At 38.9% G+C, this 15,872-nt stretch overlaps 1 protein-coding gene across 1 annotated transcript in view; it reads right to left on the reverse strand.

Moving 5' to 3' along the window:
* Positions 1-4,273: 4,273 nt before the first annotated feature.
* edc4 (enhancer of mRNA decapping 4) overlaps positions 4,274-15,872 on the reverse strand; it is a 29,155-nt gene continuing 17,556 nt past the window's right edge. Inside the window, exons 21-29 of the mRNA XM_083552602.1 lie at positions 15,764-15,797; positions 15,338-15,518; positions 13,365-13,520; positions 13,053-13,168; positions 12,673-12,838; positions 12,015-12,201; positions 10,911-11,130; positions 10,412-10,575; positions 4,274-5,338 (exon numbers count right to left, since the gene is read on the reverse strand). Coding sequence (XP_083408728.1) covers positions 5,155-5,338; positions 10,412-10,575; positions 10,911-11,130; positions 12,015-12,201; positions 12,673-12,838; positions 13,053-13,168; positions 13,365-13,520; positions 15,338-15,518; positions 15,764-15,797 — 1,408 coding nt within the window. The 3' untranslated portion in view covers positions 4,274-5,154. The remainder of the gene's footprint in view (positions 5,339-10,411; positions 10,576-10,910; positions 11,131-12,014; positions 12,202-12,672; positions 12,839-13,052; positions 13,169-13,364; positions 13,521-15,337; positions 15,519-15,763; positions 15,798-15,872) is intronic.

Here is a 15,872-nt window from a genome sequence, read left to right on the forward strand (position 1 = left end):
CGTCACGGGTGCGTCATGACACATGTCTAAACGCAGCAGCATCAATATGACGCTGCTGGTAAGAGTGCACTTCGAGCACAATAGTTCCTGTAGCACTGTTCAGTCTTCTGGACGTCTATTTTTATTGCATTGTTATAGATCCATCCGTAGAGTTTAGATGATGGAGGCAGAGCTCTGGCAAGACAGTGAACCCAGAGCAAGCATCATTTTAGCTGGTGATTCCTTTTCTTTTTTTCTCTCTACTTTAATCTACAACACCTCATCCGATCACGGTTCTCAAACTGGGGTTTAAAGATTCAGATATGATCTTCACAGGCAGGATGACCTCCTGGGTAATGGGGGGTGCACTGAACAAAACGAAAGTACTGCAAAGGATAAGCTGAGGACAGCTCGGAGAATAAGATCCACCAGACCAGCTACTAAAAGCCCCCAGTCACCCACAATGTCTCCTTCCTTCTTGTTTCCTCAGATCTATCAGCTTTTTAAAATGCAAGGACAGTTTGTTCCCACAAGCCACCAGGCGGTTCAATAACCTCATTAGGAACACTTAACATTTAAAATGCAAAGGGCTGTTACTGTACTGCACTACTGAGCAATATTACAATTTGCATGCTTTTTTTTTTTTTTTTTTTTTTTTTTTTTTAGGAATTCTTTGTGTAAAACAACATGCAAGTAAATCTGTGAATCGAGGGCAGGGGGCTGGTTACCAGTTTAAATCACAATCCACTCAATAATTACACACTGGGTTCTAATTTATTATCTTCTATACATCAGAAAGGGCTGTAAAATAACGTTTTAATTTCGATAATATTTAAATAAATGGATTGTGCTTCCAAAATGGAGTTCAGTGGCTCAGTAGAATGTTTTTATGCAGGTTTGCATAAAAAACAAATAAAAAAATCATAACATTATATCCTAGCTTCATGAGCATTAAAAACATAGTAAGAGAACTCTAACCCTGCAATTTCAAGCCAGTATCCAAAGATTCGGCCCAAAATTTGATCCTTCATACAGATGTTTCCAAAGTATGCTGGGACATCACACAGACATCACTACTCCTATTGAAGGCGATTACTTTATAAGATTAACACAAAATGAATGTTTCTCTTCAGTCGGTACCAAAAAGATCCATGATGTCAAACTTGGTGCTCGACTGAAGAGAAAATCAATATCCGAACAGACAGCGGTATGTTCGATGTGCTGCAGCTGAGTATCTTGAAAGTCCAACTGTCCATGGTTGTTAGCTCTTGCTTCATCAGTGTTTGGATCAAACACTCTGGCTTGAAAGAATTGAGCAATCCATGATGCAAACAGTAAGTCAGAAACTAGGGCCAAGAAGCCAACAATATCACTTCTAAAAGCATTATCATGCTCTCATAATAGTCTAGAATAAGCTAGTTGTCAGGGAATCAAACTCTGTGGGGTGGAAATCTGGTTTAAATCACATTATTTGCAGACCTTCTTCAGAGAACTGGAGGGATTCCTGACACTGACTTCCAGAGAAATTTTCAATCATAACTTGGATTCAAAGTTGAGTGAACCGGACACGGTATGTATGTGTGTATATATATATATATATATATATATATATATATATATATATATATATATATATATATATACATACACATACACATACACATACACATACACATACACATACACACACACACACACACACGCACACAGAGACAATGGCTGCTGGATATAGGAGAATTTCCATGAATGGTTCAAGGCTGATCAGCTCTGAATATTGCTGACAATAAGAACACTGGAAAAGAAATTGTGGTCTCAAGGTGAACCAGTTGTATGAAGATTAGATTTTCTTAAGCACCTATTAAAATGTACAAAAAAAATGACCTCAGCTAGTTCAAGAATGAATAAGAATGCAAGTGGAGCAATACGATGAAAAGCGTTTGCATTTCATTTTCCCTTTTGAGCCACTTTGGCTGCATCTGTATTAAATTTGCCATGGGGGAGAACGACAAGTAAAATTATTTTAGTAAAAAATATATATGAATTACTGAACAACTGGGGACCCCCCATAAGACTTGAATCAATTTGAGCACTGGTTTGTGGTATGAATATTATATGCCAGGGTGCTATAGCAATACACACATCACAATAAGATCAGCCTCTATTTTTAAAGTGACCCCCACAGATATCTATAGAGTGTCCCAAAAGTCTTTATACATGGAAAAATGTACATTTTTGTAATAAAATGTCAGCCTAAATTTGTAATACATCCTATTTAATGATCTGTTTTGACTCGAATCTTGTATTAGGGTAGATACAGACTCAATGGTGTCTCAATACAGAAGATTGATACCCTCACATTGTGTCCAAAGAGAAACAATTCATATTGTATTTCTTTTCATATGTACAAGATACATACAGTAAAAGGAATCTATTACATTTGTGCATACTGTGCTGTGTGTAAGCTGTTATACATATTGAGAGAAAAGGCAGAAACTGACTCTGGCGATTTGCCTTCAGCAGTGATGACACAGGTGAGCGCACATCGCCCATCTCTCAGCCCCTTTTAATTAAATGCATAGTGGCCTACTGTATTGCACAATATTGTACAATTAGTCATTGAACCAGAAAGCAATACTATATTATTACCTACACATCAATGATCCAGAAAGATTTTCAATTCACATGAGGTCATTGCTGAAAACTGTTAACCGGAAAACTTTAGTCTGCATGTCTTGTCAGGAAAAATAATTAAACAAATAAAAATAAAAACGGACGTAATGACAGCTGTCGAGTATAATTTAAGCTAAACATCCTAAGCTTACAAACATGAGAGTCCAACATGCTCCCACACAGGCTAGTCTGGTAGCCAAAAGGTGTCATAGCAAATTATTCAAATTTACCCCAATCTCTATTTCTAGATTTCTTTAAAACTCTTGTCATAAAATCAGGTTTGGCAGATAAACCCAGTTTATGCAGTTACCCTCCACTTCATAAATTATTTACAACATGGTCATAATAAACAATCAGAACAAAATAGTTCTATAGCTGAGGAAATAAAACCAGTGTCTAAGTGTCTTATTTCCTTATCTATTCCAAGACAGGATAACTATCTCTTTTAAACCACTCCAAAATAAAGTAAACACTTAAACAGAACATATAACTGAACAAAGTATTTTCTTTTTTTTATTCCAAAACATCTAGGGTAAAAGAAGTGGGTGTAAAATATACAACGTAAATCAAGCAAAAAGAAAAAAAAAAAAAGAAAAAAATTCAGAACAATGGAAAAAAAAAAAAAAAATCACAAATGATCCATGTGTGTCATAAATGAAACAAGAACTAGATCTTAAATGCAAACTTGGAAATGTGCAAGGTTCTGACATTCACGTCTGTATGATTTTGATGCGTTACCCTGATCAGTATCCAACTCAAACAGTACTCAAGAACATCAAAACTATTTGATCAATTTACAATGAAGTCACCTGCCTACAACTGTGGTACAGGATGAAAATGAGTTTTAGCAAAAAACTCACACAGTAAACAAACTATTCAACCACAGAGCACTGTTTAAGAAATGAAAAAGGTGAAAGAGCTACACGTTTGATTAATTTGAGAGGAGGGAGAAGTGAGATAAATGCAGGTCTTTGGGTGCTGGAGTATTGGACATCTAACACTAATAGGAATTGACAAGCTTGTGGAAAAGGGCATCTTAGACTGAATATACACACAGCTTTTCTCAGCAGCATGCAAGCATTCTCAGCTTAGCATATTCCGATTAGTGATCTCCCAATGCTTGTTTTTCACCAAGAAAACATCAGTTAACTATGGTGATTATGGATAGAGTACAGAATACAATAATGATGGTCCTGAATGGCCCAAAAAAAAAAAAAAAAACCCTACAACATGCAAATCAAAAATTATGTTTTTTTTTCTGTGTGCTCATAAATGTGCCCCAACAATAGCACCCTAATTAGAATGTTTCTTTTAAACGTCAGTCACATGAAATACTTTTCAGATTGGGGGAAACCCAAAGACTACAAAATCTTTTGAGTACTTTTTAGGGGGGGAAAAAAAATGCATTAAGCCTTCTGGCTGCCCAGATGCATTTTATATCCCTCCCCAAGAGCAAAAAAAGATAAATGTTTAAGGAGCAGACATTCAGCTATACGGCCCATCTGGTAGGGATCCAGAAGCACATCACCCATGTCTAATAAGGCACTTTCTGTAAATGTGTCCTTGCTTTAATGAGAACATGACTAAATAAATTCCTGTGCATCATAACACAGCGTTTTTGCCCTTTTCTTCTATGTTTTATTATTTTTTTGCAGAACTAAAACCTAGCTTCTGGTTTGAACCAACAACATTCAAGAAAAAGTGGGCAGAACTAAATCTGAACTAAAAAGAGAAGGAAACAGTGCTTCTCACCAGGGCTGAGGGAAGACAAGAAACTATACACAAAGTAAGAGCAAATAAACAGACAGATATAAATGCAGATGAAAGCCATATAAATTTCTGCCCCCTGGAGACCTAACAGGAGCACTACACTTTTTTATAAGTAAAATCGCTCTGCGCAACAACCAAGAGCTTTTTACATAAACCAGACTAAAGTGCTCCTTTTTGGCATATAAAGTCCTTTAATGTGATGGATGTGAATGTTCAGAAACCGTTTGTAGACTAATCAGATGCATGATGTGTGGGTTGCATGAGATACAAGTCCAGCAGTTCAATGTGGGATATATTCAGTTGTGTTACTCCTCCGGACAAGTAGAATTAATTACTGATTATAAAATGTAGTTCTTGAACACAAATTCAGGGGCCAAGTTTAACATTGCCAGAATGATAGCACAAAAAAAAATCCTCTGCCTCAACAGTCCAAACTATTTTCTTGTTACTAGAAACGATGAAAGACCAAACAGCAAAAATGGCTCAAGAATGTCACATACTATATCTACTATATCTCGGAGGGCTTGATGGGAAATGTAGTGCTGTCATAACGCAAATTACAGCGTCTCTGTCTGGACTACAAATCCCACCATGCAATCCGCTGAGGATCATTTGTGCTACAGAGCAAAGCATAGTGATCTGTACAGGCAAGCCAAGGGAGGGAGGGGCAGAGTAGGAGAGAGTGAAAGTCGATAAGACTGCAGATGGGCAAGTGGAGGGCAGAGTGGGAGTGCTTTAGTGGTTAACAAGACCCTGCAGCATCATCAGGAGGCGGCGGGCACGCTTGCTCAAGGAGCTGTGAGGGTCCTGCTGTAGGAACTGGAACAGCTTCTGACGCACTTGTGACAGCACGGCGCTCATGTGGTCCCTGGTGACTGGGTCACCATGATCTAGGTTCATCACAGCATCCTCCAGATAGCTACACATGCAGAGAGAGAGACAGGCACAGTTATAAATCACAAATAAGATCTCTGCCCTCCAAACACACAAATCCTAAAATCTTTGTTAGGATCATAACGACTTAAATATTAATGCACCCTAACCACAGTAACCAAAAGAAAAATATCATGGCTCTTTTAGTTGATTAAATTAGAGTAGTACATGACCACATAGGCAGCTGTCTGTGCGTTCAGATCTTCCTATATATAGGGTATTCTGTCTATTCGTGAAAAAAAAAAATCAACTAACATGGGCTTGCATTTTTCACCCCAGGCAAATAAATATCAGTACACACACACACACACACACACACACACACACACACACACACACACACACACACACACACACACACACACACACACACACACACACACACACACACACACACACACACACACACACACACACACACACACACACACACACACACACACACACACGACAACCAAAAAACAAAAACAACCAAAGGTTGGGGCGGGGGGGTTTGAATTGCCTTTAAATGCACGTTTGGTGCATTTGGTGCATTGTATGTAACTGAAACCCAGTTACTATTATTCAAATTGAAAGAATGTAGTGTAATGTCCAATGATTTACAGCATTTTTTTTTTCTCGACGAGCTCCATTAATCTCTTCTTTTCAGATCGTTATTAGTTTGCTTTGATGCCTAATCGCATTACACTGGAGAGGCCCTGAGAATGCACTCCAGCAATTAATATTGAATTAGAGAAGCAGTGATCTTTGATATGCCCTTATTAATGCTCTCTCACACCACACCAGTTCCCATTCCGCACCGAAACCAGCCTTCAACTGTTGTACCAACAGATACTACTTACTGCTTGATATGAACGCCAGCATGGGACAAAACTCCCCCCCCCCTCTCCCGAGGAGAGGCAGCGTTTGATAAAAACCCGGTGAAGGATTAGTAAAAGGCCAGCTGTCTGGATTCACCATGTGTTTTAGAATGCGGGTGCTGCAGTGGCTCCACCCTTTTACAGCATGTTATTTAAAAGTCATATGAATTACCTTGCAAGCGCTACTTAACATTAAAGCAGCGATTAAAAAAAAAATAAAATGGTGTTGCTAGAATTGAATAGCGGACCCTGAAGCAGATGGCCATGCTCTGAGGTTCTGTATCACATTGTTTTCACTGCATCTGCACAACCTGCACCAGTGAGTAAAAATCCAGGCTGCTCTGCACTCAGGCTTAAAAGCTTTCCACCCCTCCTGTTCTGGAAATAATGTTGGGTAGTTCTCTTGTGTGTCTCCTATGCAGGAGGTGATTTAATTAAATAACTTGCAGTATGTAGTAACTTGTGATTAAAGTTGAGCTCATGCATCTTCGAGGCAAAGAGAGGCTAACAAGCCTGTTACATACAGTTAGGTCAAACAACCAAACAAAAAAAAACCCGGTCTGGGGTGTGCATTAGTGTCATCGCATTGTCATCTGTTCACTTTACTAGGAAATTTGTTCATTTTAGACATAAACAAATAAATATTAATAGCATATTGAGCAGGATCATGTTAAAAGAGTTTGAGAAACATGACAAAGAGTTCAAAGTGTTGACTTGGCCTCCAAATTCTCCAGATCTCAATCCAATCTGTGGGAAATGCTGGACAAAAAGTCTGATCCCTGAGCCCCACAATTTAAAGGACTTGAGGATCTAATGCTAACATCTTGGTGAGAGTCCAGAGGTCCGATCACTCAATTAGCTACATTTTCTACTGGTGAGAATTTGGCATCTGGGATTGTTTGCAAATCCAAGATGTGCTTCGAAAAAACAGTCACAACAGGTCCATAAGCTCAAACTTATACTTAATACAGGAAGTCTGTCACAGCCATGTCCTCTCCATTTTTACTGTTGCTGAAAGTACAATAATAATGCGAAGAGCTTTCCGAATTTAATGCGGCACACGGGACACACTGGAGCCCTTCAGCGCAGCATGATCGTTTACTTTTGGATCAATACTGAATCCCTCGTGAGAGGAAAAAACTAAAGAATTAAAATACAGTATAAGTAGTATAGTAGCAGCTCTGGGACGATGTCCATTGTTAAAAGTGTTATACAAATAAAATTTAATTGCATATTTAATGTCTTCCTGTTAATTTGTCAGCAATTCTTTTGCCAGTTCTCTTGCTTTGGTTTTGCAGATGATGAGGTGTTCCCTGGCATTTAAGGCTTTCAAAGTCATCATAGCCTTTGGGCAATATCTCTTGTTCTGCAGCAGTTAAAATAAATATATAAAATGTCTACAATAGTATAATATAACAGTGTTCTCAGTAGCCATTGTACCACTAGCCAGCAAAGCACAGCATTGACTATCACAGTTTCAGTATCATTTAAGCTTCATGTGAATGTGTAATTATCTAAAACAATACAATCCTGCTGTACTAACCACGTCCGCACGTGTTCAAAGAACCTAACCAGACAGAACATAATTACCACGATTAGATGATCTTGGATGTGTAATTTGATCTCGAATGTAATTAGAGATTCACGAAGAACGAGCCCCAGGCCTCAGGTTAGAGCTGTTTGGGCAGAATGAGGGGGGCCAACACAGTATTAGACAGGTGATAGTTGTGGCTGATTGGTGTTTGCCATAAAGTTTGAAGCAATTGTGAAAAATTGTTTGACCCCTTCCAGATTTCTTATTTTTTTGCATGTTTGTCACACTTTAATATCTCAGATGATCCAACTAATTTAAATATTAGTAAAAGATAACAAGCAAACACAAAATGCAGTTTTTAAATTAAGGTTTTTATTATTGAGGAGAAACAAAATCCAAAACTACATGGCCCTGAGTGAAATAATGTTTGCCCCTTAGACCTAATAACTGGTTGGGCCGCCCTTAGCAGCAACAACCACAATCAAGCGTTTGTGATCACTTGCAATGAGTCTGTTACTGTGCTGTGAAGGAATTTTGCTCCACTCATCTATGCAGAAATGTTGTAATTCAGCCACATTGGAGGGTTTTCGAGCATGAACCGCCTTTTTAAGGTCATGCCACAGCATCTCAATAGGATTCAGGTCAGGACTTTGACTAGGCCACTCCAAAGTCTTCATTTTGTTCTTCTTCAGCCATACAGAGGTGGACTTGCTGGTGTGTTTTGGATCATTGTCCTGCTGCAGAACCCAGGGTCGCTTCAGCTTGTGGTCATGAACAGATGGCCGGACAGTCTCCTTCAGGATTTTTTGGTAAACAGCAGAATTCATGGTTCCATTTATCACAGCAAGTCTTCCAAGACAAGTCAAGAAGCTTTTATTGTCATTTCAACCATATATAGCTGACGCAGTACACAGTGAAATATAACAGCGTTCCTCCAGAACCCTGATGCTACACTAAACAACAATCACAGAAACAGAAAACACAGGGCTAAGGACTAGTAAGTGTCTTTGCCACATAAAGTGCATGTGTGCAACCTGGTGCAAACAGTGCAAAGACAACACAGGACAGTGCAGGACAGTGCAGGACAGTGCAGGACAGTGCAGGACAAAACACAAAATAGCTCCGCCAGTAAACCTGTTGTAACAAGACAAAGTGAACAGTAGGTCCTGAAGCAGCAAAACAGCCCCAGACCATCACATTACCACCACCACATTTTACTGTTGGTATGATGTTCTTTTTCTGAAATGCGGTGTTACTTTTACACCAGACGTAATGGGACACACACCTTCCAAAAAGATGTTTTCTGGCAAAACTGAGACGAACCTTTATGTTCTTTTTGCTCAGCAGCGGTTTTGGTCTTGGAACTTGGCCATGCAGACCATTTTGCCAAGTCTCTTTCTTATGGTGGAGTCATGAACACTGACCTTAACTGAGGCAATTGAGGCCTGCAGTTCTTTAGCTGTTGCTGTGGGGTCTTTTGTGACCTCTTGGATGAGTCGTCGCTGTCTGAATTTCTTTGGCTCTCAGCACGATGTCTAGCTTATGAAGATCTTTTGGTCTACATCACTTTTTCAGGCAGGTCCTATTTAAGAGATTTCTTGATTGTGAACAGGTGTGGCAGTAATCAGGGCTGGGTGTGGCTAAAGAAATTTAACTCGGGTGTGATAAACCACAGTTTTAACCGGGGGCAAACACTTTTTCCACACAGGGCCATTTACTTTTGGATTTTGTTTTCCCCTTCAATAACAATTCTTCATTTAAAAACTGCATGTTGTGTTCACTTGTGTTATCTTTTAATAATATTTAAACTTAAGATTACATTTGGTGATATTACCCATGTTAAATGCTTTTTAGTATTAAATAAATAATAATAAATAAATAAATAAAAATAATTAGGTCAGATTTTCCTTATGACTTAGCTGACGACTTAAGCAGGTGCTCAAATGACACATTCGTGATTAGAGCAAAAAATAATGACAATGCACAAACTTGCTGTTCGCATCAGTTTTTTTTTAAAGTGAAATAGTGGGCATATCAAATACTATGAAACTTTAAAATGAATGCCAATATTTCAATGATTCTTCTTTTCTACTATTGATGCACAATAGAAGAATTTTCACTAGTTTCTGAAACATTTGGATCTCTCAATAACACCATTGCGCACATGTTCTACAATGTAATACATGACCATATGGACAATATCACAAAGCAGCATTTGTGAGTAAAACTCAGGGGTGGCCACAGAGTTTTAAGAGTAATAAAGGGACTGGGCAGTGTGTGAGTGGAACATTAGGCTATGACTAGAATGAAGCTGCTCATTCTCCCTTTGCACATATATCTAAGCCCACGTTTGCCTGGAGAGAGCATTAATGAGCTTAGACAAATTCAACTCGGAAGAGTTCAACGCAGCCTGGAACTACAGCCAAGTGGTGCTCAGTTCAAGGTCATTGTCAGATGAAATTGCCAGGCAGAAAGGGGGGGGTTGCTTCATCTCATCAAATTTGGTTGAAATTGCCATTAAATAGGAAGGTTACATTGACCTTACACATCTAAGCTTAAAGAGTTTTTGAGATGCCCATTAAAGCGATGTTCCTTGGCAGGATGTGCACAATTTTAGTAAGCAGACTGTTAGTGTAAAGACTCATCACTGCATTTAGAGACTGACCTGATCTTGAGGTCGGTGCGTGTAACCAGGTTAGTGGAGAGCTGCTGGATAAGTGAGAGCAGCACAGCCTGGTGCAGGGGACAAGGGCTCTGGCCAAACACTTGCTGGGAGTCAACGGTCTCACACACGTAGAGTACCAGGTTCAAATCGGCTGCAGACAATGCCTGGAGAAACATTGATTATTTAGAACATCATCCAGGATAAGGTTAAGTTGCATTTTGTGTGACTTTAAAAGCGCGAACAAAACCCAGATATGAACTAATGCTTGACAAAATTTGTCTTGCTTGCTTTTGTTCTTTTGCTTTTGAACCCCCTCTCTAGTGTTGCAAGAGAGCGTATATTTACAATTAATTTAGTATGTGTTCAAGAAATGTAAACTCAATTGAACTGAAAGTTACAACAAGAAGAGTTTGCGCTGGAATTGCTAATGGAAAAATAGTTACTGAAAATATCTACCATGTATTTGGTATTCTTTTTATGAATTAGAACATATCCTGACCTGCTGGAAAGCCTCATTGAGCTGGCCCTGTTGCAGCAGCTGTAGGATGCTGGCCTGCTGCGCCTGGAAGTCGAGGTGGGCAGTTGGGACGGGTGTGCTGGCCGCTGAGCGCATGGCCTGCATGATGCTGGATGTGACGACCGCCTGTTGCTCCTTCATGGCCTGGCTCACCTCGCCCTTCACAATGCGCTGCACCTGGTTAAGGATCGAATCCTGCAGACTGCAAAGCACACAGAATTGGGTTATAAAGAGCATCAGGGTACGAAGAATCATAGTAGAACCGTAAGAGTGAACAACAGTTACAGCCCGTGAGAGTAAAACAAATATCCGTTAAAGTCTTAAAGAAAAGACCGGCTACATGTATATTTCCAACATGAAATGACGACACTAACTGGTATTGTTACCATGATGTTTCAATGCTAGTCATCGTAGCAGTGTAAAACTAGGGAAGGAAACTGGGTTCGGTCCTGGAAAGCCCAATATTTTCACAATACAAATAGCACAGGCAAAAGCAAGACTGAAGTCATTAGGAAAATGATTAACTGATGCAAACAACATTGGTTTAAACACGATCAATTGAGTGCATTACATACAAACTGACAGCTCGGAGAGTCAATGAGTGAGTACTCGGCAGATTAAAGCAAGTTTTGCATTTACAGCAGAAAAATCACATTGATTTACATTCTGTAATGGCTCCAGATGGAATCCGCGCTTTATTATTCATAAAGCTAATGATGATTACTTAAAGCTGAGCTAGTTGAATACGAAAGCAAATTAGTACCAAACTCCTATTGTGGATGGCTTTGAATACCACCAGAGTACAAACAAATGAGAGAATTTGACATGCGTTTCAAATCCAGGTAAATAACTACATAACACAAAACTGTGGGGGGAAATTTTTATTTTAAAAACTGGCTTTTTGGCTAAAAATTACACCTAGGCTTAAATTTCTGTTTAAAAAAAAAAAAAAAAAAAAAAAAGGATCAAGTCAATCAAGATATTCATGAGAAAAGAAGAAAATCCCAAAGCACAATCTGAAGACATGCACGCCACTGGAATTTCAATGAGTTAATTTCTGAGTGATCATGTGTGGATGTGCCTTACTTTCCCACAATCATGTGAAGTTGGTGCTGAACCTCAGAGCGGACACTGGCTGCTACTGTGGTGGCCAGCTGGTCTTGGGAAGTCTGCAATGAATCAATCATCAGCTGCAACTGACCAATTATAGGGTCTCTGGCATCTTGTTCTCTCTGCTTCCTGTTTTTGACGTGTGTTTCCAGCTGCTGAATGTCTGTTGGGGGGCGGGAGAAAGATTAGTAATATCATCTTGGGTCACTTCAATCTGCTGAGGTCACACCACCACTAGCTCCATTTATGGGACAAAACAAGAGAATAAACCTCTTGTATAATGTTCCTGAATGAAGGATTTCAGGGGAATGAGGAAATCAGTTTGATTTCCTGCTATTTTTCAAAAGAGTAAAATGTATTATTAATAATAATAAAAACTTAATAAAAAAAAAAAAGGGAAAACATTATTAATCTGCAAAAGGGTAAAGCTTTCCAGGGGTTAATATGGGATAATTGAAAACGTGTCCAAAACAACTATTAGTCATTTCACATATGTGGATTAGGGAGATACTATATAAATGAGATAAAAAGGTCTTTTTATTTCTTCCTACTTAAATAAACCAAAAACAGCACAACAACCAAGTCTATGAACAGATATCTTTAAATGGAAGCTTTCTGTGTTGGTGATTCTTACACTCATTGGTTCCTTGTTTAAAGCTGTCATTTATCTGCTGAAACATAGACTGGCAGCCACGTTCAAATACAGGAAGCACAATGCTTTGAAAGGCATCTTTGTAGGCTGCCTGGATAGGACCCTGCATGGCTTCGGCTGCAGCTCGACCAATGGCATCAGTAGTGTTCTGCAAAAGGAAAGGTGCAGAAATAGTAAGTTTTTAATTAAACACTAAAAATACACACATTAAGACAATAGGGCATGTCATGTTCAAAATTCGTTTAGTTGTTGTAAAGTTGCATTCATTTACAATTGTACTACTGTAGAAACTTGGTTCCTGCAGAGTGTGCAACCATCCCTGCTAATGCCTTAAGGTCACAATGAGAATCTCAGAAGCTAACCTTAGACTTAACAACTTTGGTGACATTTTCCTTTAGTGTAGTCTCTACTGCAGCAAGCTTGGCTGCAATAACGTTACTCATCTGTCCAGTCAGTGGTTCCAGACTCTTTGTTATGGCTGCAAAACATAGAACAAGGAACACTATCATTTCTGGCACAGGGCTTTCAGCACAAACTAGGGTACAAAAGAGTGAGAATTACTGACACAAATATTTAAAATGTAAATAAATAAAAGTGAAATCCACACACATTAGCATAGACAAAAACAAAGGGGTGCTTGTTTAGACAGTTGGATATTGATGATTAGTTCTTACTCTGAGGAACTGATTTTTTCATCTCCTCACGTAACACTTTGTCCAGGCGATTCGAGACAGTGGTGCCCAAGGTGTGAGCCAGTTGCTGTGCCATGTGCTCTTGGAGCTGCTGGTTCCGTGTGTGTCCCTCTGCCAACACCCGCTCCATTGTTCTTTCTGACATATTGTAGCCAGTCAAGGTCCGAAAACCAATCAGCGCAAAAAAATCAATGAGGCATTATCTGGTGTCATGAAAAATGTACATTCAGAAATCTCATAATAAAAGTGTCAGAACCATGGTATGAATTTGAATCACACGGAAATAAAAAAGAAATGTTTCACTAAATGGTGAAAAAAAATTATTTGCATAAATAAACCGCATGTAAACAGACTCCTTAGGCTTAAAAATGGGTTCATAGATGGATTACTTCCGTTTTCTTATTTCAGTTTAATTTGTGACAACCAGAAATTAGCTCTCATTTATTTGCAGTGTCAATAAGAATCATTTTACGCATATGCCATAGCCCGAGATGTCTCTAGAATTTGAAGCAATATGTCCCTTCTGATTTATTTTTAAGCATTACGAAAATAACACAAGCAAGCAAGAAACATAATGGCCGAACAAAATCATAATGCAGTGTTATTTTCACATTCCCAAATACTGCATTGCAAAATACACATGGCTTCATGCGTATACACACACACACACACACACACACACACACACACACACACACACATTATGTAACAATAAAACAAATTACTTTATGAGAATTCGGAAATTGTAAAAGATATGCATTATATTATACAAGATATGGATTACTTATGTTTTTTACAGCGGTGTGGGTGAATGATGCAAACTGGCATAGTGTGCACAAACGTCTTCATTATTACCTTTGTGATTTATTTATTGACTGCTCTGTTGTGGTTTGAGCTTTGGCTAAACGTTTTTGAATTCCTTCTGGTTTTTAAAAGCCTCGCTTGACTGGAGATGTTCATTGCAGCAAATAGTGCTGACATATTTACTTGTAAAGAAGTCACAGCACTCGTTCAATAGATAGTTACTGTAGTCATGGGTATTAATCTGTTTTTTAAAAACTAAATGATTTTGTGCCATTGGCACTATTTGGGAGACAACTGTTAGCAAATGACTGCTGATTTATTTGCCACCTGTGACTTATTGTTATGTCGTGGGGAGTTATATTGGTCTTTTTTTGCTAGTTTGTAATATGAACACACACCATCTGATTATTTATGCTCTTTGGCACCTTTTGACTGCTGTCTGTTGCTTCCAAAATGTATAGGGTGAGGAACGTGTGCATACAAATACTAGATAGAATTTGTTCAAACGCCGTGAATAAAACCCAGCATGGCCAGTGAAGATAGACTTTAGCCCCGCCGTATCCTGCAGCTGGAAATTTTACTTTGTTTGACATGATTTTTATTGGCTAATGGAGCCATCCCTTTACTACTTTCACTCACAGAGCTGAAAATTAATCACAGCTGTCCACAGATCCAGAATAATAGCATTTGTGGTATTGCTTAAGTAACATAACGGTTTGTTCCAGGATCAATTCACAAAGCAGTTCAGAATTAAACAACAAAATCTTGAAAAACAAAAATTTTTGTAAACACTGAGACTGAAAAGACACTACATGACCAAAATTATGTGGACGCCTGATCATCACACTTCTATGCGAGCCTTCCCTATCCTTCGCCAAAAAGGTGGAAGCACACATCTGAATGTAGGGATGACTTCTAATGGTCTAGGCTTCTTAAGAATATTCATATTTATATTAAAACTACGTGACACTTTGCCTGCACACGTTTTATGTTATAATAATGCTATATTGACATATCAACTAGCTCTATTTCAGATCTGGATGCACTGCATCAAAGCTCTATCAAGCAATTTCATACACATTCTGATTTGTCTATGACTAAACTGTTTATTTAAAAACCTCACTGACATGCTCCCTCTATTGGAAGGATACGTCCTTGTTCCTGTTGAGTGAGCAGGACGTGCTCTACGTGGGCCATTATGGAGCTCTGGACAGCATCCATGTTGCCCGTGAGCCTCTGCAACAGCTCCTGCTGGCTCTGCCGCAGCTCATCCAGCTCCCTCTGTTGGCTTCTAAGCAGCAACAGCAGCTCCTCCTGTACCTCCATACTCAGCTGCAGTAACAACAGAGAAGCATGCATGCAAATCACAACTGTGGGTTATGTTGGACCTTACAAGAAAATGAAGCATTACTGCAGAAAATCTTTACTGGCCAGACTTGACTTGATTAATCTTGCAAGCAAGTTTGTAATGAACCCTTTCCACCCAAATGTATGAGCACAATCAGGTGAAATGTGTAGATATTATTTACAGCATGCTGTACAAAGCTATACTTTTAGCACAGGAACAGTTACCTTACCTGACTATCCACATGCCTGGACTGCGAAGAATCACTAGTGAAAAATTAAAGTTAACGTTAATACACACAATTCAAAGTAATTTTCTAAAACCTGACAGTTACATTTTGC

This window comes from Silurus aristotelis, assembly GCF_946808225.1.
Source record: "Silurus aristotelis genome assembly, chromosome: 10".
NCBI classification, from domain to species: domain Eukaryota; kingdom Metazoa; phylum Chordata; class Actinopteri; order Siluriformes; family Siluridae; genus Silurus; species Silurus aristotelis.